Source organism: Mycteria americana, chromosome 19, assembly GCF_035582795.1.
Source record: "Mycteria americana isolate JAX WOST 10 ecotype Jacksonville Zoo and Gardens chromosome 19, USCA_MyAme_1.0, whole genome shotgun sequence".
NCBI lineage: Eukaryota > Metazoa > Chordata > Aves > Ciconiiformes > Ciconiidae > Mycteria > Mycteria americana.
Window position 1 is genome coordinate 7278186 of NC_134383.1, and position 23519 is coordinate 7301704.

General features: G+C 44.3%; 2 protein-coding genes across 4 annotated transcripts in view; one reads left to right on the forward strand and one right to left on the reverse strand.

Annotated features, from left to right (window-relative positions):
- The first annotated feature begins 562 nt into the window (after positions 1-562).
- Positions 563-1678, forward strand: KCNJ1 (potassium inwardly rectifying channel subfamily J member 1). Its single transcript, XM_075521181.1, has one exon. The coding sequence runs from the start codon at positions 563-565 to the stop codon at positions 1676-1678; it is 1116 nt and encodes a 371-aa protein (XP_075377296.1).
- An 11034-nt stretch (positions 1679-12712) lies between these two features.
- FLI1 (Fli-1 proto-oncogene, ETS transcription factor) overlaps positions 12713-23519 on the reverse strand; it is a 77767-nt gene continuing 66960 nt past the window's right edge. For 2 of the 3 annotated variants that reach the window (XM_075521268.1, XM_075521266.1), the window contains exons 6-8: positions 17566-17628; positions 16222-16269; positions 12713-15243 (exon numbers count right to left, since the gene is read on the reverse strand). In XM_075521268.1, coding sequence (XP_075377383.1) covers positions 14714-15243; positions 16222-16269; positions 17566-17628 — 641 coding nt within the window. In that variant the 3' untranslated portion in view covers positions 12713-14713. The remainder of the gene's footprint in view (positions 15244-16221; positions 16270-17565; positions 17629-23519) is intronic. The other variant, XM_075521267.1, reaches the window with a different exon arrangement.

The following is a 23519-nucleotide window of genomic DNA, read 5'->3' on the forward strand; positions in this document are numbered from 1 at the left end:
TCAAACCCAATCTATAACTATGCTAAAAATAACTGCATATCTGGCTTAATTATGCCTTCTGCATCTGCTCTCATTTCTTCCTAAATTCGCTATCCACATCATATCCAGGGTCTCCTAATGCCGATGTACAAACACACATTTGCAGAGACAGGCCCCACTTCATCTTCTAAAAGGCAGAAAGACCTCCTCAAAACCCAGCCACTCCCCACCAGTTTTCCCAATGTATGTCCACAATGAAGTTACCTGCTTCTTTGTGCCTCCACTTACTCAACTAAGCAGAGGACAATGTTAACAGTTGACTGATTCAAAGTTTACTGAGTAAGCCAAAATGATTATTTTTTGCTGGAATGCTCCTTAGGCAAGAATCTGCTAGTTTCCTCATATACTTACTGGAACTTTTCCCCACCAGCTGAGGGAAAATATGCAAATTATATAACTTTTTCCTAAACAAGCATCTTGAGACTTTGTCAGAATTTACTTCTCCCCTGCAGGTATAAACGAAACCTGCATTACCCGTAATGTTTATTATTTCTTACTCTGCAGAACACTGTCAACAGAGGGAATGTTCAACTACCTCCGGAAACGCTTTACCAGCCACATCAGAGAACGTAGCCGGCGAAGGGCAAGGCTTGTCTCTAAAGATGGAAGGTGTAACATCGAGTTTGGCAATGTAGAACAGTCAAGGTTTGTCTTTTTGATTGATATATGGACAACTATCCTGGATCTCAGATGGAGATACAAAATGACTATCTTCATTTCAGCATTCTTAGGCAGCTGGTTTCTATTTGGCCTCCTCTGGTATGTTGTGGCATACATACACAAAGATCTTCCAGAATTCAATCCTTCCATCAATCACACCCCTTGTGTTGAGAATATCAACGGCCTGACTTCAGCTTTCCTGTTCTCCTTGGAGACCCAGGTAACCATCGGTTATGGCTTCAGATGTGTCACAGAACAATGTGCCACTGCTATTTTCCTGCTCATCTTCCAGTCTATCTTGGGGGTAATCATCAATTCTTTTATGTGTGGTGCCATCTTGGCCAAGATATCGAGGTCCAAAAACCGGGCTAAGACAATCACCTTCAGCAAGAATGCTGTCATCAGCAAACGTGGTGGGAAGCTCTGCCTCCTTATTCGGGTGGCAAACCTCAGGAAGAGTCTGCTGATTGGGAGTCACATCTACGGAAAGCTTCTGAAGACCACCATCACCCCAGAAGGAGAAACAATCATTTTGGATCAGGTCAACATAGAATTCGTAGTTGATGCTGGCAATGAGAATCTCTTCTTCATTTCCCCATTAACTATTTATCATATCATAGATAAGAACAGCCCATTCTTCCACATGGCAGCAGAAACCATTCTGCAGCAAGATTTTGAATTGGTGGTGTTTTTAGATGGCACTGTTGAAGCCACTAGCGCTACCTGTCAAGTGAGGACATCCTACATACCAGAAGAGGTGCTCTGGGGTTATCGCTTTGCTCCCATTGTGTCCAAGACCAAAGAAGGGAAATACAGAGTAGACTTCCAGAACTTCAGCAAGACAGTGGCTGTGGAGACTCCCCACTGCGCCTTCTGTCTCTACAATGAGAAAGAAGCTAAAGCCAAAGAGAAGAAAGGTTATGACAATCCTGGTTTTGTCTTGTCAGAAGTTAGTGAAACCAGTGACACAAAAATGTAGTTCCAGATATTCATGGGACTGTGTCTTTTCTCATGATGAATTCAATCTTGAGAGGATTAATAACTTAGTAAAACAAAAAAGAAACACAGGTTTGTTTTTTCTCTAAGACAGCATTTATCTTCTCAAAAGCCTAAAATCAAAGAGGCACAGAATACCAGTGATCTCCAGAACACTATTTAACTACACTATATATATATTGCATAGAATTTATATTTTTATACCTATGGGACATTTTATGAAGCTGCTATGTTGGAATGTCCAACTAATTTAAGTTCCCAGAGGCACGCAAGTCTGTTAAAAAGCCTGAAAAGATGGAGAGAAATTTTAGGACATGTTAAAGACACACAGCTGTTGGAATAAGAACATGAAAAGGGGAGACAGAAGGCAAAGCTAAGGAAACTTAAGGGACTTAGGAGCCAAAACCTCAAAAAATGTATGTTTCTGGTTGCCAAAGTCCTCTATGAAAGCAGACTCTCTGGCTTCGGAACACTTGAGCACTTTTGAACATTTTGAAACAATTCCTTCTTTCTTTGAGGCTGGTACATCTACAGAAATGGAGCATTAAGGGATGGTGCATGCTTAGGAAGCTAGAAAAGACAAAGCTTGGGCCATCCTGCTGCATCTAGAACTCTGTAAAATACAACTTCTCTCCTGTGAAAGCCTTTGATTCCTTTCAGGGAAAAATAGCCAAATGGAAATGAAAAGTGAAAAAACAAGGAGAAGCAGAGACCCACTATGGGAGAAGAGGAATTTTGCAGCTTATTCCTGTCTCGCCCTTCAGATGCTCTTCTCTCCACTTCCCCAAGAGCTGGCTAACTGTGAAATTAGGAAACATCTGAAGACAACTGTGCAGAAAGGTGAGCCACAGTAGGGAGATGAAGAATTGCTTCACACCTGGCAGAAAAGCAATCCACTGGGAGCAGAGAGGAAGTTCCCAGCTCTAGATGTATCCTTCAAAAAAATCCACAATGCAAACACAGATTATCTTTTCCTTTGAAGCATGAAGGTCTTGTTAAAACAAAAACACAGCATAGGAGCCTCCCACCAACAGTGGGCTTCAGATTTAGTTCCAAACCGTTCATCTCACCACAGCAACATGTGCATCCCTGCAGGAAACAAGTTCTTCTCAGTGGTAGCTAAGTAGTGGTCAACATCTTCCGGGTATGATTTTTGACATTTAAGTTTCAAATGCAACAAGAAGCGTCAATAACTTTTTGGTGAATTTACACTTCCTCACAGCCTTCCCCCCCCCCCCCATTAGTTCTTTTGCTGAGAGTTCAAGTGGCAGACCAAAGAGAGAGGTTTTGGGGAACTCTTCCCAGTGACGTAATTCAGCTCATGTATTTTCAACACTGTGGTAAAATGGAAGCACCTTTTTTTAAAAGCTGCTGGACTGAGCAGTTTTAAAAGGAGAGAATTCAGCAGGTCAAATGATGACAAGATAAAGCTGCTTTGCAAATGAACATAATGTGAGTATGGAAATCAAACTCTGGGAACCAAGAGTGTTCAGGTCTCAGTCCCACTGTAGTATCAACTCCTTTGTTGGTTCAGAACAAATCACTTTAGTATGTATCTCAGATTTGCCATCTGTAACATGGGACATAAAGTACTTACGCTGTACAAAGAACAATGTTATGAACAATTATGTCACTAAAGCACTTTAAAAGGCAATTCTCAACTGTCTCAATCTTTCCTCTCTTCAATGCACCACTGTTACACACCCTTCTTCACTGGAAGGAATGGTGAAAAGGTCAGCACAAAGTTCTGTTCTCATCACACATCAGAATTACTAAAAACGGTTGCAGAATGCTAGAACTGCCAGCAGAAACCTTCAAGGTGATTCACAGATATTGCCCAATATTTTAAGCATATCATTTTGCAACCTTGCAAAATAACATTTTCAACTGTAAAAATATTTTTACAGTCCCAATCACCACGGCATCTGAGCCCCTCCAACCATTAGTGCATCTCAGATTGTCTGCTTGGAAGACCAGTTTTATTATCGTGCACTCTGAATGGCACAAAGCACAAACAGCGAGTGATTAGTGGCCATCCACAGAACTCTAGGAGGGAGCAGGGAAGCGAAATGAAGTCTCAAGAATCCCAGGCTTGTCTGAACCAAAAGGCTACTGTGCTGCTCAGTCCTTCCATAGTTGCTGCTACATTTCCCTTATAGGCTTCCTGTACAGCTGCCCTGTGTGTGACTTCCCTAGAAAGCAGTACTGTCAGTACTCAAGGCTTACAACTTATACCTCTTACCCCTGGGAGAAGACATGCACCAAGATGCCCTTAATGGAAGTAGAAGGATAGTCTTCACTGTACAAAAAAAGCAAGTCAATAGGAAATCCATTTAAAAGGTCAAGCCCAGTGTGCAATGAGGAGACAGGAAAGATTCCAATTTTCTTTAAGTAAAGCTGGTTTGGGATGTTAGTGCTAGGGGGGGAAAAAAAATAATCAAATACTACTCCAGCACCTGTCCAAGAGGTGGTGTACATCCTCCAAAGTTTAAGGGTCCCTAAACAACGCGCTTTCAGGCACCACCTTTGGAAAGCCATCTCAAAATCCTAAACCTCCAAGTCCTTCATGACACAGCTCTTTAACCTTTTGCCCTGTGTCTCTACAGCACAAGCCTGAGGAGGTGTTATTCCATTTCTGGAAGTATTAAGTGCTACCACAACGCAAACAGAAGACACTTGATCTCACTGCAAGGGTGGTTACCTGTTGTTCACTCTATTCTGACAGTTACACCTGTCTCAAAAGCTAGCTATGCTGCCTACAGTAAGGGAAGGGTGATTGTATTCTTTTGCATGTTTTGGTATTAGAGGGGGAACTGGCTACTGCATGAAGAGAGAAGGTATGAGGGGAACATATCCGAAGTTGCCAGGGCCACGGCTGAGCTATCAAGCTTATTTAGAGGGGGATCAGACTGGGACCTAAATGGGAATCTCAGAATAAAACCCACCTCCCATGAGCCTCCTGCTGATTGTCACTTCAGGAAACGCCTGCCAGTCCCCGCCTGCCCGCGGTGCACCAAGCAGGAGATAGAGCACTCTAGTCAGAGCCCAGCAGCAGGAGAACAATGAGTGGCATTTCCTCTTTCTGTCCAGAGAGGGCTGTTTGTCACCAGAGAGATAAAGGCCCAGGGCAGGGAAAAAGGGTTATCAGGAGACACGCCGCACACAGTGCCACTCAGGACAGACTCCATAGGAAATCTATTTTGGGGGCTATCACCCCTACTGCCATTAAAAGAAAGTTCAGTTAAGAGGATGAAAATAAATTTAATCTTGCTGAGCAGAAGTGGCTGGAGGGAACCACAGACCCAATACTGGAAAACAAAGACTGGTTTCTTTACTGGTGACACTGTTTCATTTTTACATCTCCACAGCACTCTTTTCAAGCCTGATGGTCCTCTTCTCCCTCCCTGTCCATCCATTCTGCAGGCTGCCCATGCTGCTGCAGCAATAGTTAGTCCTTTCCACAAAGTGGAACATGCTATGGAGGCCAACAGCCTAGTCCATACGAAGCAAAGAAGAAAGTCCCGTCTCTTCAGGAGAAGAAAATCAGACCATGTACTTAGTGCTGGATTAAGGCCTAAAGGATTTAGCTGTGAAAGTGTTAGCCAAGCAGCTAGGCTTGGGAATAATGTGTCTGCACTAAATTTAATTTATCTTCTCATTTCACAAACAACATGTTTCTTCTACTGTATTTATTTTAAACATTCATTCAAGCTGTGCATAATATTTCAATCATTTTGAAATAGATTTACCCTCCTGCTGGCAAACGAATAAGGCATCCTGCTGACTGCTGGAGAAAGGGCCATGAATTAAAATAACTGCTTTTAGTAAACTGACATGTGCTAGTTAGCTGTCTCCACACACTCTTTGGTAGTAACTGGTGAAAAGAGACCCCTAAATAACAATAAAAAAACAAAAAACCCTGGCAAACTGTCTAGATACTCATACTGACTTGCATTGTTGGAATGTGGCAGACCACTGCTAACTAGCTCACAGCAACTGCCTGGACAACTCCTGCATGTACACACTTCCTTGTAAACTCAACTACTCACCCATAAACAAGTCAGCAGCGTGCAAAGCCCCGACACAAGTGAGAGCAGCTGAGGTGTCATATCCTCTTTCTTCTCCCCAGGCAGCAAACTGATGTGGTTAGACTCATGCGAATTCAGCTGGGAAGAGCCTTTATTTCCCCTTCCCTTTTATTTTGCCCCCTTCAATACACCCCCGCCTTGAACTGTCATGGTGCTGGCCCAATTCCTGTTCCCCACACAAGCAGGGAGAAACCACAGCACAACGCAAGGAATGTGAGCAGAGCCCCTGCCGCGGCAGGGACGGGGGAAGCTGAGCAAGTTCCCAAACCCTCTGGTGAATCTGTGCCTACAGCTTCTTGCCGTAGCCTGGGGAACCTCTACGACAACACCATCACTGACCCTCAATCACATATAACTCTGTGACGGTGTCACTGGAAGAAGAGTGAGGAAGGCTAAAGCCCTCTCTCCACAGCTGCTAGAATACACAATGTTTCCTGAGGCCAAGCTGACATTCCTGTGGTGGAGGCATCTGCCTGGGGAAGCTTACGACTTGAACAAACTCACCGCTGCACAAGACAGACATAAATTCTCCCTGCTCCAGGGGCTGGACAAGCAAGGGGAGGCTGGAAATGAGACAGTCTCGCTTCGCATCTCAATTTGCATGCTGCTAGCCAAATTTAAGTGTGGAAAGTATTGAAGCCCTTGCTCTCCTGGGTGACCGCATCCCAAGCAAGCTCTGCAGAGACAAAGTTACCGCATTATTCTGTTCTGACAACCCACCACAGAAGCAGGCTGGGATGCTAGAGACCACGCAAGGGTGCTGTCAGAGGGATCCGAGCGATCCCCTAAGTGTCTTCTGTCTCGCTGCCGCTGGATGGCAGCCCTTACCTCCAGATCAACCGCACAGCCAGCTCCGATCTCCATGCAGGCAGCAACCCTAAACTTCGTGTTGGCAGTGCAGCAAACTTAACAGTGCGAAGTATGGCAATCTTGAAAGCGCAAAGCAAGAATTTATTGGGACTGTTCCTTATTTTATTACACAAAGTTTAATGCATTTAGTGACTTATTTTTGGCACGAGGTCTGCTAGCTGGATATATTTAGCCACTTCGCAGAAGTGTCGGGAGACTTAATTCACTGCAATGAATTCAGAGGTGATGTGTAAGTGGAGGGTTGGGGGCTGTAAACATCACGTCTGCAGTGGCATCTAAAGCACCCTTAACAGAGTCTGCAGTAGGTGGGGTGGGTTAGTAACAGCGAGGCTGGGTCTGGGGAGACTTATATTCCATATGCAATTCTGTTCTGTAACTTCAAGCAAGTCACCGCTCCCTGCTTTGAGCCTCAGTTTCCCCAGCTGTTTGAAAAAAGCAAAAACACAGGCCACCTTGGGAAAGCTTTGAGTTCTAGCTCTGTGTTAGTTTTGCAACAGTGCCCAAAAGCGTCTGTTCAGCTGAAGCCCCCCTCCGATTTGGAAGTGTTCCTGGTACATTACAGAGCCTACAGAAACTCACACAAAGGATTCAGTGCCACTGTAGCAGCGTGTGTAAAACCAGTATATCACTTCACAGTATCTAGAAGTTCAAATTATGTCCTTTTGTGCTCCTGTGCCAGGGGCTTTGCAAACACCACCAAAGGATCCTTAGCCCATTAATCCCTACAGGGTTACTCCTCCAAAACACTAATTGGGCAGACTCCCAGCCCAGAGCCTTGCGAGGTTTCCCCGCACGCCCAACCCCAGGCTGCCCTCGACCAGTGCCTCCAGCACACACACACCGCCTCAGACACCCGAGACCTGCCGCACCGCCGCAAATTCAGCCCACCCCACGCCGTGCACAAGCCGCCGGCCTGCGGGACGACGGCGGGTGGCAGCCCGGGGCGGGCTCCCTCACCCCGGGGCGGGTGAGGAGAGGCTCGGGCGGATGGCTAGAAGGGACCAGTCACCCCTTCACCGTGGGTGGGGGCAAAACCTGCTGGCCGGGGCGGTTCGGGGGTTCAACACCTACTCACCGGGGGCAAGGGGGGGGCGACGGCGACTCGGCGGGGCGGTTGGCCGCGCTCTGAGGAGAGGGGCGACCGTTAGCGGCTCGCGCGCCCGCCCCACGCGCAGGAGCCCCGCTGCCCCATGGCGCCCCCCAGCGGCCGCAGCGAGCGCCGCTCCCTCCTCTCCCCCCCGCCCACCCCGGGAGGAGGAGGCCGCTCCTGCGGCCCCCGGCCCCGCGCTGCTGCCCAAATCCCCCCCCCCCGCCCAAGGTCGGGGCTGCCGGTATCCCTGTGTCCACAGGGCTTGCAGCGGTGCTGGCTGGGAAGTTTAGACTGCTGCCGCTGCTGTTGAGCTCCGTATCAGCCCTGAGCTTCAAGAACTGGAGCTTTAAGAAAAGTTTCAAACCCTTCACAGTCACACGAACCCTAAACAGAAATCATAAATGCTTTGGGTTGGAAGGGACCTTTACTGGCCATCGAGTCCAATCCCCCTGCAAGAGCAGGGACATCTTTAACTGATCAGGTTGCTCAGAGCCCCATCCAACCTGACCTTGAATGTTGCCAGGGATGGGGCCTCCACTACCTCTCTGGGCAACCTGTGCCAGTGCTTCACCACCCTCATTGTAAAAAAATTCTTTCTTAAATCCAGTCTAAATCTGCCCTCCCTTAGTTTAAAACCGTTGCTCCTTGTCCTGTCACAACAGGCCTTGCTAAAAAGTCTGTCCCCGTCTTTCCTATAGGCCCCCTTTACGTACTGGAAGGCTGCTATAAGGTCTCCCCACAGCCTTCTCTTCTCCAGGCTGAGCAAACCCCTCTTATTTAACTTAACACTGTGGTATATTAGCCCTACAGGTCTTGAGGGTGACAGGAAAGCTAAGGGTGGGGTTCAGGTTATGGCAGGTACCATCTGCCAACACTCACAGCACAGCCTCCTCCAGCAGCCACGCAGAGACACTTGGAAACCAGACCTTGCACGTCCCAGGGGCTGGGGATGCTGTTCAGCCCCACGCGTGACATGCCAGCGGCAGCCAGCACAGGCCTGTAGCAGCGGAGACTCCTTTGGCTTGTGCATAGGACTTTACAGCAGCAGGGAAGGTAAAGTAGATCCAGCATCGGACTTTACAGCTCCAGGAGACAGAAAGTTAATGAAAAGCCAAAGCAAATAACAAGTTTGCAGCAGTTCCTGGAAAGGAAGAAGCAAGCTCTTGTGTTGAAATAGCTGTGCATCAAACTGCCAGAGTCCCTGGGTCGTTCCTCCTCCTTCAGCAATGACAACTTAAAATAAGAAATACGGATCTTCATCCTTTTCTGCCTTCTCCTAGATAAGGAACAGCTAGGTCCCCTCCTCTAAGAAAACTTCCTCTGCCCAAAGAAACCTTCCTGCTTGTTTGCTGCAGCTATTTCTACTGGTTGAAGTGGCTGCTCAGCTGCAAACACCCCTGGCCATCACTGACACACCTGCACAGCACCCTGCTCGGGGCAGCTCATTCCCCACTGCAGAGGTGTAGAGTTGACAGGGGATATTGCTGTGGTGGCCTCAAAGCTGCTTTTCCTTCTTACTTGTATTTCTTTTTAGTGGGTTTAGTATCAGGGTCTGCTTGCAACTCTCGGAGCCTGAAGAGCTGAATTTTGCCAAGGATCTCTAACTCTCCTCTGATATGATAGAAGAATCTGAGCTTTATGTGCAGGGATTTCTACCTCTGTAGATGAAAAAATCGTCACACACAAGCTAAATCATGTGTTACGTGTCATTCTTCACATGGCCTTAGTCGAAGGTCTCTTAATTCTTTTCTAACAAGATAGAAAAGTCTGAGCTTTATTTGCAACGAGTTCTGCTTTTACAGATGAAAATCGTAATACATATGTTATGCTAGGTATTGTGCAAAAGTATACAAATAGGGTCTTTGAAGTGAATTTAAAAACCCCAGCCCCCGATGTGCCTCTAGACTGCAGCTCTAATTAACACCAAATGCGGCAACGCTCGGTCTGATGTGGGAGAACCCACTTTGTTAGGAAGCGGGCTGAAATCTAACACACTAATTTCACAGAGGTCATTAAAAATACTGTATCAGCACAGCAAAGCAGCCTGTAAAAAATCTATTATTGTAATAGTATAATAAAGTGAAGCTGGCTCCTTTAACCCAGAATTTACAGACCGATGGCTCTTTTCTTCTGACAGTAGGGGTGGGAAACAGCAGCTGGGTTCATCAGTGCTTTGAATATAAAGCTTCAGGCGTAGTCATTTACTGTCATTGTGAACAGTAAGAGTGCACATGAAATATTACCGGATAAGCCCAGCTTCACATCAAATATTTGCACCAACAGAAGCTATGGCAAATTTCCCACATAGTTAACATCTCATTAGGACTGGAATATGCTTGTTGGGCGGTAGTATGAGAAATACTTCCTTCTCTTTACTAACGGGAAGGTCTTAGAATGGGGAAATCCCTCTCCCTTGTAATAGAGTTAGGTGTTAGAAATCCACAGTTGTTCGGAAATGCATCCTCGGGGTTGAAGTACAGTTCTTAGGTATATAAAAGCAGCAAGCCACCCACAGAGGATGGGTTCTGGTGTACAATGATTATCGATAGGAGTAATCTCAGATGCTTGACACTAGAAGGATTTGGCATCTCCTGACTTAAAGCACCTAACAAGTGTTTAAGCTGGGAGCTCCATCCTCTAGACTCTAAGCAATGATTTAGTGGGGATAAAAAGCCGTCTTCAAAAGATAGTTGAAAGCAGGTTCTAAGCTTGATGTCTGTAATTAAGCAGTAAGAATACCTCCTTGTTCTCCCTTTCTCTGATATGCAGACACTGAGGCAGGTACATCTCAGACAGAAACAAACTGTCACAACGACCCCAGCTAAAGGAGCTGGAGGCTCAGAGACTGTAAAGCCATCACTGATTCTACTTAATAAACAATCTATTTATAGAAGGTGAAATCTAAAGCTAATTCTAGTTTGGCATATTTAAGCTAGATGCCATTCAGTGTTTGAACTTGGGGAGTAGAGCAGAAATACTGGGTGAATACTAAATCACTAGAAATTAATAGCTAAATTACCACTGATTTCAATGGGAGCGGGGTTTCCTGGTGAGCTTTGAATTCTGAACTTCAATGCAGAGAAGATTTTCTGCTATCCCTGTTGACTCACAGCTCACAACCATCTGATCCCAACCATCTGTTTGGTAAACTTTCTGATTTAAGCTTGAAATACTTGAATTCCATCTGCCTTGTCCTCCTGGGAAAAGCAAAAAGTAGCATTAGTACTGTCAAATTCCTTGTTTATTTTCTCTCGGTGTGTCCCAGAAACTTAGGTTGGGACAGGCGATCCCCCTGTTATCACCCCTAGAGCTTCCAACATGGCAAAGTCAGGCTTATATCGGGGGGTACAAATGGGGTACTCCGCTCTCTGTGTTATTTCTTGTGCTTTACCTGAGGAATGTAAACTATTAAGATCTGGTGAAAATGCTAAAAGGTGCCTGGGGAGTGCCGCACCAGTCTGAGGCTGTCTGGCACACTGGTGTGAGATCTCTTTACTCCAAGATCTCTTTACTCCATGGGAATGCAGCCTGCAGCGGGCGGCAAACTCTCTCTGAAGCTAAATATTAGCAAATACTAGCAAAGATTAATATCAGCAAGTACCCTGAAGAGAAGGATGAAAAGAGGCTGAAAGGACCTGAGCTGTGGATGCTGCTGATCACCTTCCATCTCAGTCTGGGCTCCTTTAAGATGTTGCAAGTTGGAGAGCCAGAAACAGATGCTTCTTACATTGTTGGTTGTTTTCAAAAGCCTTTTTTTCACCAAGGATCCTGCTGGCCAAATTTTGCTATCAAAGACATCTTTGCACTCTGATAGCCTTCAGATTCTGCCTTTAGATGTTTTTGTGCAATCCCTGTCTTCAGATTTTCCTATTACTGGCAGCTGGGCAGGCACACTGTCTTAAAAGAAAATACTTGATATTTCTATTGATGCTGCATAGCCAGAATGAATCTGGATTGCGCTAAAGTGAAGAACAATAGAAGATAAGCAATAAAACACTCACCCTTATGACTAAATTGAGCAACTATGGCTGAATACACAAAGGGAACAGCTCTGTGGTGGTTGAACACACTAACATCGCTCGTTTTCAGAGCCCAAGCTTGCTAATCAAGCTGGTGAAAGCTATTGTACTAGAAACTTAGCAACAAAAGGTTGTGTCTGGAGGAAGGAAACGGTGTACTTGTGCAGTTATGTATTTCTAAGGGTTTATCAAATCGGCAGAAAGATCAAGCTATCTCTCAGGACCACCGTGTGTCTGCAAAAATACAGGAAGTGCCTTTGCCTGACCTTTATACACAATCAGAAGATTCCTTGGCAGTGCTTGTTTTTGCAGCCTCTTACTCCTTCTCAGGAATGCTTTGGAGCACTGGCTTTCCCTGGGGTTTGGGGATAGGTGAGAAACGTGAGCAGACAGGCAGGCTGGTAATACATACAGCATTGCACATATACATTCTGTCAATGACTTCTCGAGTACCCTAAAGAGCAAACAGACGGAGATGTCTAGTAGGTCGGTTACGGCTCTCGCAGGGAGGCTGCGTGTCCTGGCACTCGGCACGGTGCTGTGACCCCGTCACGGGGCGCCGGGCAAGGGTCTGCCCCAGCTCTGCCACCGTCCTCGTGCGAGACACTTCACCTCCTCGAGCTTTGGCTACTCTACCACTTTCTCTCTCTCTCTCTCGCCCATGGACAAAAGATGGAGCCCAGGTTTCCAATTTAGACACTTCAATAACTAAATTAGGTCTGATAAACACCGGCTCCAGAGACACAAATTTTCTGGAAAAAGAGGTCAATATTGTTTTATAGCGATAAGGATTACGATTGCCACTACTAAGGAGCTGCTTTGTTTTCCTTTTTAGCTAAATTTAATTTAGAGGCAAAGTTCATGCTTTATCTGCAGGTATGAGAGGGGAGGGAGAGAGTGGGACAATATGATGCCTTAGAAAAGAACACCACAATTTATTTTGTCACATTTTTTACTCATACTCTTCATACAACAGTTTCATTGTAACACCATACATTTTTTAAAAAACACCAAGATTACTTGCAAAATTATATATATTTTAATATCCAAAAAGTACATTGCATATATATAGTAGCAAAAAGCCCCATTTCCATGGGTAATTTCTTCATACTTAAATTTTGCGATTATTGCAGTAATGTTACTTATAAACATCCTGAAAGCACTAAGACCTAAACTGATTAGCTTGATCTTATTTTTCCATTTTGTTAAATAATGGCATCAGTGCTTCTGTTTAAAGTTATAAGCAGACTATAATGTTCTGGTTTCAGGCTCCCATCCTGCAATCGGATGCACATGGACCAAATCTTGCACCCACACAGACTCCCAGAGGTTATGTCTAGACTAGATATTTGTGATGCTGTTAATTGGTTGGCAGTTAATACAAGTTAGCTAATAGGTTGTACATGTAAGTCTCACCCCCCCATAGACATCTGTTCTAAAACACAAATGCTTGTGGTTTACCCTTCTGTTTATGGCACCAAACCACCATTTGTGGATCATCAAATTAACATGTGCAAAATTAGAGATGGCTGAGAATTTTTGAATGTTTAAAATTTAAATGAAAACCCCTAGCGAAAGTTTTTGAAAAGATGTTATGAGAAGCATTTGATAATTTTCTCTATGAAGTGGTTAAGCTCTTTCCAAAGTTCACGGTTTTGGTGAAAAATAATCACAAAATATTTAAATAGTTGCTTTAAAATGCTGGTGCATGTTTTCAATCAGCTTCAATGCAAACATGTTAGCTAAGTGGAGTTAATTTGCAGACAACTATGACAGGCTAATACAAGAAAAAACTCTACTCTAGACAAACCCAGGGAAATCTGGAAGGTTTCTGGCTACTTTGGGGGTCAATTATGGATCCAATTGCAGGACCAAGGCTATCTCCAACAGATACATTACTCATGTCTCATTTTTTATTTTCTTTAGCAAAAAGTACAAAGCTACAGCCCAAATGTACAGATTGAAAAGATGTACAAATTACATTAAGAAAATAAAAACAACCCACAAACAACTGAGCTGACAGTAAAAAACAAACCTGCATTTGTGACCGAGGTCAACTCGTTTTATTTAATCTTTCTTTTAAAACTGTGAGATATAGGGAAAAATAACTCTGCATAATTTATACAGTAATTTGCCTTCTGATTTGTTGACCCTTTGGATGACGGTCTGACAAACGCACAGCGTTCGCGAATCGGTAGCATTTAGCGATCCCTAAGACTCTGGCAGAGCTCAGGGGCCTGCTGTCATTTATTTTACTTCACTTTTGCTTTCAAGGAATGTCTGTGCTTGACATTAGGTTACTTTTTGTTCTGGTTTCTGATGTTTCTGGAGTTAATACACAGTCTAATGAAGTTGTACACTCTAGAAAAGTTCCTTCAATGCCCTTTACTTCTTAAAATATACATGTACATATATATATATGAATATATATATAATTTCCAGTTGGGTGAAAATCCTCATCTGCCTTAAAGCTAAGATTCCAGTTGCGGTCCCCTGCAGCCCAACATCCTCCACTTAATGGTCAAATTGCCTACCCTCTCCACAGCAAGAAAAAAACCCATGCAGTCATCTTTTCCTACGACCCACAGTTGGATCTATGTCTTGTCAAAAGCCTTTGAATCCTTAAAAACTTCTCTCATCAAAAAGCTAATAATCATTCCAGGTAATGGTGAACAATCTTCATAGTCAATTCCTACAGAGGACATAAGCGTTAAAAACCAAAGAAAATGCAGAGTACTGGCCCAAAGAAGCATCCATCTCTCGATTCAAGACACAAGAGGCAAAGTTACAAAAGTAAAAGGTTTGATCCAGGAATAACCAATATCCAGTTTTAATTCTTCCCCAGAAAGGCCACAATTATCCGTTAAGGGTCCCCCCAAAAAACATAAAAATCCCAGAAGTAAAGAAAAAGTCCAACCAGACTGGTAAAGGCCACTTGAAGATAAAAGCATCTAGTAATAGCTGCCCAAGTGTGGTGACACATGGGCGTTGGGATGGCGAGGAACATTGGGGTTTGGATAAATGCTTCCTGCAGGGGAGGTCCAATAAGGTGAGGCTGCTCCAAAGAAACTGGATGATGTGACAGGCATAGAAGAAGGGTGCGGGGGTACAAAGTTCACCTTCTGCTGATGGGCATGGTAAGATGGCATGTAGGAGAGATCTGATGGATACTTGTACATTGACGATTCAGTGGGATGAGGCTGAAGAGCCTGGGCAATGCCATGAAAGTCAAATTTGTAGGCATACCTTTTGCCATGCACTTTGGTCATAATGTTCTTATCATAGTAGTATCGGAGGGCTCGGCTCAGCTTGTCATAATTCATGTTGGGCTTGCTTTTGCGTTCTCCCCAGCGCCGTGCCACTTCATCAGGGTCCGTCATCTTGAATTCCCCATTGGTCCCTTCCCACGTGATACAGCTGGCGTTGGAACTGTCCGACAGCAACTCGAGGAGGAACTGCCACAGTTGGATCTGCCCGCTCCCTGCGAGAAGCAAGCCAAAGAGGAAAGGAAATGACATTGTGTTTCCTGCTTAAAAGCAAAGACAAAGGCAGGAAACAGAAGGACTATCTTGATCTTTACTGGGAACTGCTCCTTCAAGCCTTAGAAAGTCATACGTAGGAATGGATAAACTGTTCCCAGCAAACAAGTTAGTCAACCCTTTGTTCTGTTCATGAGTCTGAGGTCAGATTAGATTTCATAATGGTCGCCTTTGGCCTTAAAATCTTCAGGCTATTCATAAACAGACTTTTTGCCGAGCATACTGCTCTGCAAAATTTTTCACTAATACTTAACGCAGTATATTTCAACTCTCAACTGCCTACTGTTTACCATGGATGTTGTTGGATACCTACAGTTTTCTTTCCGGTTGGTGATCTGAGTTACATAAGATTATTTCTTCCCCAGACTAGATGACTCCTAGTTTTATTCGGTGTGGTTATACTAATAGTAAAGAGCCTTATGAGGCTGTTTCCTTACAAGCATTCAATGTATACAAGTTTATTTAGTTCAAGCAAGGTCTTATTCCCCAAAGTCAGGGATTGTTTTCTGCAGATGACATGCTAGGGATAATTATTATGCAGTGATTTTCAGAGATGTTTTGTGCCTTCCATTCAGCTAATCCATAGCAGACAGTGAAGAACTAACCTGTCCTGCAAATCTGAGAGACCAGCATTTAAGTCCCCTATAAAACTCTTCTTAGGGAATGCTGGTTTTGGGTGAGAACATTCAGGATGGTGATTTTGTCCTGACAAAGATAATGTTGCACCACCTTCCTCACTTTTCTGTAAGGATTTTTGCAAAAGCAGTTGTGAGAGCACAGCTACTACGGTCAATGCCTCTCATAGCCTACCCCAATGGTAGAGGACAACAGCTACTCATCCAGTATGGACTAGAGCAGTAGATCAGAAGGAAAGCTAATCCCTTTGGTAATGGTGGTCTGAAATTTAAAGATGAACTCACCTGGATTGGCAAGACGGCTACTAGTGGGCCCCAGGATTTGATAGGGATCTAAAAAAAAAAACCACCCAACAAAAGCTATTTTAAAAAATGTTTCATCAAAAAGAAACAACAGTTCATTATTGTTTGTTCTAGAAACCACTTCAAATTTTCATTTTCTTTCTTTACTCTTACTGCCTCTTCTCCTAGGGCCTGGAACAGGCCTGATGTGTTCCTTATTTCTTTTTTAGCAAACAACCACCAATTATTTATGGAATCCAAAATGGCACAGTGTTTCTGGCATTGGTTTCAGAGTTGCCTGCTTTCAAAGTCTGTAATCTCTTTGGACATACCCTGCACTTACGCGTCAACTAGAAAACATGAAATGTGAAAAAAAGAAGTGTGGGATAGTAGAACAGTAACAAATCAGGAGCAAATACATTTCTCCTAGTAAAAAGAGCTGGACAGCAGATAAGATTTTCAAATTCACTTGTTAGCAGTTGAGCTTGCTTCCCTCTGAGGTCAATGAAATGTTCACCCAACTCTCCCTTACTGAAGCAAACAGAGCATTAGACAAATGAGAGTAACAGGAGTTTTGTCACTGGCTCCAATGAGGCTGAGTGTTTCTTGAAAACCCCACAATGCATTTATTAGGAATGAATTCCTTCCCTTTTTGTGGGGCCTCCTCAGCCCTAATCTCTACACTTCTCCTTTGCTTCTCTCTGGTTTTGGTGATTTGGATCTATAGCATTTGCTCGTGCATTGAATCGATGCCAAAAGAACCAACCCTCTACAAAAAAAGGGGATCGAAAGCAGCTGTGCAAAGCAGAGAAGGTGGTATTTAGCTTTTCAAAGGCCCCTTGGGAAACTAGCAGGAAACACTACTGCTTGCTGCCCAACAGGGTTTGCTTTTCTTATTTGGTTTTCTTTGACGCAGGGGAAGCCCTGTTGATTCTGTTTGGAGATACTTCCACTGAACATCACTGCAGCAGAGGTGAAGAGGTAACGAGCAGATGCTCCACCGCTGCAGCATAAACAGCTCCGTGCCCCTAACTGCTTCACGACCTATTACACGGCATGACATGATGCTTCAAAGGAGATGCAACTGATGCTAGGCACTGCACGTGACTTAGCTGAAACAAGGATGTTTCTTTTGAATGGGGAAGGACAATGCAGTAAAATAGAAACGGTTTGGAACAATTGCTGTCACTGCTCGGTCACAGTTGACTCATTATTCTGAGACTTCCCTGTAAGGCTCTGCCTGCTTGCCCTGTGCCCACGGTTGGTGCTGCTTGACACATTTATTCACCCAATCTAGTACAAATCTAATTACTTAGCAAATGCAGCGGGGACAAAATCAACAGTTACCTGGCTGGGGCCGTTGCTGTTCTGTTGTCTTATTCACATTTTGTGTCCCTGCAACAGGAGGGCCTGTAAAGACAGAGAAGGATCTTATATGTACTAGAACAGGAAAGGAGGAATGAACAGAGAACAAGGCAAGTACAAGATACATTGAACAGGAATAATAGTGACTGGGATGGGAAAAGTTTTCTAATCCTAAGAGCCAATATTTCTGAAATTGCACTATAAAATTAAGAGATTTCACTAGAAATTAAAAATTTCACTGTAAAATGAAAATATGCAGATGAGGCAAGAAAAAATATTATGTGGATACTTTATTAATTTTCTGTCTTTTATTGCAACTTAACTTCCATTCTAGTTTACATCCATGTTGTGAACAGAAAATTGGGGGTTTTTTAAGGTGTAAATTGTGACCTGCTTCCATGTTGGAACTTTTATCAATATTTCTTGGAAATGCAAATTCTTTTTTAAAGCAACCTTTTTATGCAAAAACTTTTGGGTTTATCAAATCAAACATTTTGTTGAAAATATCACAGCCATTTCTATAAACCACTTCAACATTAACATCTGTTCCTCCTCTTCATATCATTTCGCATAACAGAAAACTGTAACTCAAAGAATAGTCTTCACATTTAGAGTGCGCATAGCTCAGAAAGCTGCAAAGCAAAGGAAATATAATCTGACAGACAGGTTCTGCCACATTTATTTGCCCCCGGTAGTATCTTGTTGAGAGTCAAACGTGCCCATCTTGCACTGCTGCACGGGGATATGCCCCAGCAGTGGAAGCAGGGGAGAGTGTGGCTCGGTGTCAGCTGGTTCTGTTAGCTAGAATATAGTCTTTAGGGACAGGGAACTGATATTTCTAACGAGAGGTAACCCCGAGTGTACTGTGAATTCAAGGACACTATAAAACCCATAAGAAACAAGAAGAGTTGCGTGAGTAGGGCTCATGCAGTAGGGGCCCTATCTGCCTGTTAGATTTTGTGTAGAATCTTACTTTCTGAAACTTAGTAAGAAACTCTCAGAATCTGTCCCTAAATAATTACACCGGACTACAGGCAGGCGGCTAACATGGAGTCTGTGTTTGTACGGAGGATCTGCTCCTGGCCCCTAGAACAAATCCTGAAAGTATGAGAGGTTTGTGCTGTCATCTCCAATATACGATTCAATAATAAAAATATTTGTGTCCATTTCTATTTCTTTTCGTAACATAATTCTAGCTCTTATCTTACTGACTATCCCCAAATATTCCACCCTTCTAATGCTCGTAACACAAGCTAGCCATGCCCATCTTCTCCCACAGTCTCATTTTGATCCTCCATTGCAGAATTTGTGATTCCCATTGGGACAACTTACTTTTGGTGAGGCCAGAATTCATATTACTGCCCCATCCTGTTCTCCTGACTGCATCATAGGAGGGATCTAATGACAAAAGACAACAGGCACAGAGGGGTTGAAATAAACTCTTCCCAGAAAAAACTTGCAAGAATCTAGCTTTATATCTTGGTCCCAGCTGGCTTGGTATTATGCAGATCTGTTATTCTTCCTCTCCCATATCTCCTATGCTCTTTGGCCCTCTCACAAAGGCAACAGGGTGTAAATACAGCGCTTGGGACTAGCTGTTTGGGCAATGCCCGAGCTTAATGCATTCTGGTCATGAAGTATAGTCATTGCACTCAATGGAGTTTAGAGTGCGACCCATCCCATCCAAAAGGAGACCCCCTTTCTCTTATCCCAAGGTGACAGAAGACCACGGGCAGAAAAGGAGGATGAGATGAACCCTTTTGTTATTTCACAGAAAATAAATGGCGACTTTAAAACCCAGGAAGGCCAAGGACTTGAGACGCACAATAAGGAAGCTCTTTTAAGGAGGGGGAAAAGGGGAAAAAGCATCCTCTCAAGTGAAATTCAAAATGCCTCTCTGACCATGCCACTGGAAAGGAGCGAGCAATGGCTCGTGCCCCGTTGGGCTGCACAGCGCAGCGGGGCTGCGCAGCTCCCTGTGGAAACATCCCAGGCACTTGCACATTCCTCCCGGAGCTGGGAAAGCCGCTGCAGCTTTGAAATTACAGCCTTCTAGTTATTGGCATGAAAAGGAAAACAGAGAAGGGATGGGAGAGGGAAGGGGAGGGGAAGAGCGGGAGAGAAAGAGGAGGAGGGGAGAGAGGGGAATGGGGGAAAATAGAGCTCATATAATCTGCCTGTTTTTATTTTTATTTTACTTATTTGTTTTTTCCCTTTTTACGAGAAACCACAAACCCCACTGCAAATAGATCAGACTGAAAAACAAACCGCTATGGCTTCAGCCTGGTACAAAGAGTGCGATGGGACATCTCTGAAGGAGGGAGGCGGCAGCCCCAGCCATGCTGTCCCCAGAAGGGAGCCCTGTCCCTGCTCCCATGGCTGGACAAGGAGCAGCAGGGCTGGAAACTGGCTTGCAGCCTGGTGCCACCAGGGAACTTTATCCCCGAGCTCAGTCCTCAGCAGTTGTCATTGTTGTAAATGAGATGCTATTTGCACGGGTGGCATTTTCCTTGCTGGAAACCCGTCGTGCAAATCCTAATTTCATCTGAGTGCACCCGGAGCTTGGGCTGCTGCTCTATCAGTGACTGAAATCAGGAGAGCAGAGAGGAGGTCTGAAGCAACCACTGGCTTTTCCCATGTCCTCTTTGCAGCCAGTCTCTGATTTTCATTTCTCCCCCGGGATATCCCTCAGAAGTATTACAACTAGAGCTATTAGAGCAATGTTTTGGGAAATATTTTGAAAAAACCATAAGAGTTCTGCATTGAGAGAGAAAGGCAAAACCTCAGAAATTTCCACCGATCAAGATGCTAGTGTACGTTTTGGTTAGCTCAGTCAGAAACAGTTTTGCCATTATGTAATTTTACGTATGTCACTTAAATGGTGATCCTATTAAAAAGAAAGGTAGCAATTTTCCAACAGAAAAATTCTTTTCAAATTGGGGAAAAAGTTCCTTTGCAAAAAGTAGCAGAACTCATTGAAAATTTCCAATTTTCTTGGATTCTTTTGGGTCAGATAATTGACCGATGTGAATCAACTGCTACAAATGGGTTGGTTGATTCAGACGCATCAGCATGTTTCGAGTAAACAAGTAGGCCATCATCTGGATAGATGATCACCCTCCTCCTCCTCCTCCTCCTCCAGATGGAGAAACTTTGTCACAGAGGAGGAGCCTGCTTTGCTCACAGAAAGAGTGTAACATGCATCTCCTGAGGGTTTTTTTTAACCAGTAAGCGACACTATTACAATCAGATGTGCTGACCAGGTGTGTATTGCTATGGCTGCTTGGACTTTACAGGATCAAGGCTTGGTTCTCCAGATAAGTTTGGCTAAGCCTGGTCAAAATTATCGTTCAAAACGTCTCTGAATGCGTTTCCTTGTAGCGTAGGCTTTAGGATGTAAAACATCAGCTTGGAAGGATGGTGTGCATGTGACTCCGCCCAGGTTTAATCCAGATTTAGCGTAGCTCAGATGAGTCCCTTTGCCTCAGTTTTCCCTATATAGTATGGGTTATGGAGTGAAGTGTGGGCGTATGTAGGGACAGCCGCGCTTATGTTGTTAGGATGGGACTTAGCTCTGAGCCTGACTTTGCAATGGTAAGAAGGGTTAAATGTGGTAGTTAACAATACAGGCGTTGCTATTGAAACAACGTGTTCACTCAGCTAGTGCAAGTTTCCAACTCTTTCTCTCCCTCTCAAAAAAAAGAGGTCCAAATCCACTAAGCTATTTTTGTTTTGTTTTCACAAAAATCCGTGCAACGTGAAAGAACCACACCAGTCCTCCTGGCTTCCAGGCCCAGACTCTAAAGCTGAACGTGTTTAAAACAAAATGGAAAAGGCAGAGCCAGGGAACCTATCCAGAGACTCGAGTTTCTGCAAAAACAATATTGTTCCCAGAACCTGACGCCCAGTGGCTCAAAGAGATCCTACAGAACTCCCGCCAGACGGTTAGTTACAGGGAGAGTCTTATCTGTCATTAAAACCACTTGGATTTTACACCAAAACTTGCCACGCTATGGAAATTCAATTAAAAGACTTGGACTGAGGTCTTCTTCTGGTGTAAATCAGCAAATAGCTACAGTGAAGTTAGGGGCAAATTTATACCAGCTATGGATCAGGTCCCCAAGTCTGTTTTAGACTTAAAAGGCCCAGTGGGACAACAGTCCTATGACAAATGTGTGTTCAATACAAAATGGAATTAAAGAGCAGAAAATAAATCATAGATGCTTTCAAGAAATGTCATTCTGCAGCTGTCTGGTTTATGTCCAGAAATTCCCCAGAATGAATGCATACTCTATTATGAGTAAGGTAAAGGATATTAATAATGCTTTGCACTTTCACAGCACCTTTCAACTAAGGATCTCACAGCTTTGCAAACATTCACACTCACAGCGCGCCTGGGAAGAAGGTTAAATATAATTTTATTTATTTACATGTATAAATGCACTTTCCTCAGGCTTTAGCTGCCTTTTCCAGATGAAGTGGCTTTCCCAGAAATCAGGCTGTGTGGAACAGACTGCGTAGCATTGGTCTCTGGACCCTTGCTAACCTTGGCCTATACTTTCTCACCCCAAATCTCCCTCGGCTCCTACCTCTCCACCCTCTGTGCCATTTGGAAGTTCTCTTCCTCTGCTGTGCAACTCCCCCTTCAAAATCTATTGATTCCTCTGGAATTAGATGTAAATCAGAAATAACACAGTAGTGAAACAGCCTGATTAGGCTATGCAGAAGGCTGAGAAAAGGCTTAGAATATGGCAAAATTAGCAAGATCAGGACTGGGCATTAGGTTGGCTGTCCTGTAAAGTTCAAGAGATGAGCTAAATTATCCAAACCTCTGCAGTTTCTTCTTGTCAGACCGTCTGGTGCAACAAAGGAAGGACTTGATGTGGGGAAGAAACTGAGGAGTGTGTCCCAGGGATCCCCTGGTTGAGATCATGGGACATGGAGGAGGAGAACGGCTGCACGTTGTGCTGTGTAAGTGTAGGAGGTATGGCACTGCAGCCGGGAAGATAAGGCAGGCTCCACTGAATCACCAGTCCACCTTCACAGACCTGCCCCCCCTCATCGCACAGCTTGAGTGCTACTTTGCTCCTGTTCCCCATACCTCTGGATCATATTTAGTCTAAACAGACTAATAGGCTCAAATATTGCTGTGGGCTAGGGGCAGATGGACAGACACGCACAGACTCATTTCCCTAGGAAACCAGGCTTAAAATCCCCAAGCAGATTTCCACACCACAGTGAAGACCATCCCAGATGCCTAGCAGTCCTTTCAGCTTGAATGCAGTCCAATGAACAAGCCATTAGGGAATCTGTGTTTAAGATATGATGTATTAGAGAGCAAACCCTCTCTGATAAGCTTTAAAATGTTCTTAAAAATTTTTTTAAAAAATGGTGTTTTATAAATCTGAAAGCTGGGGACGAAGGGGAGAAGCAAGGCGGGGGGGGATTTCCACTGAACAATAGGCTCACAGTCCCTGTGCTTCCTGAGCTGCTCGGTGAGTGCTGACAGCCCCTTCATGCTGCTCTCTCCGTAGAAGCTTTTTCAGTCAAACCAGATTCAGGCACTATTTTGTGCTACCAGCCTTGATAAGGCTTTCCAGGAGAACAATGGGCATTGGGCCAGTATTATCCCCATTTTTCAGGCCTTTTTGTTCTAGCATGGATACAGTGGGGCTGGGTCATTTATGGACTAAATGCTTTATAGGCACTATAGGGGAATCTTATTTGAAATGCCGTCTATGCTGGCATACAGCCCTTAATTGCAAGGAAGGCTGGGAATGAATAGCATGGCGTATTTATCGTATTCATGGCATCACTGGCAGCAGTGGCAGCTCTTTTCCAGCTGGGCACTGTCTGCTTTATGAACTGCTGGGTCTCACTGTCAAGGTGCAGAGTCACTGGTCTGAACATCAGCTCCCTCTGTCAGATCCGTGGGC

Excerpts from the sequence above, each read along its gene's own strand:
- KCNJ1 (XM_075521181.1), top strand. The coding sequence starts at position 563 with ATGTTCAACTACCTCCGGAAACGCTTTACCAGCCACATCAGAGAACGT.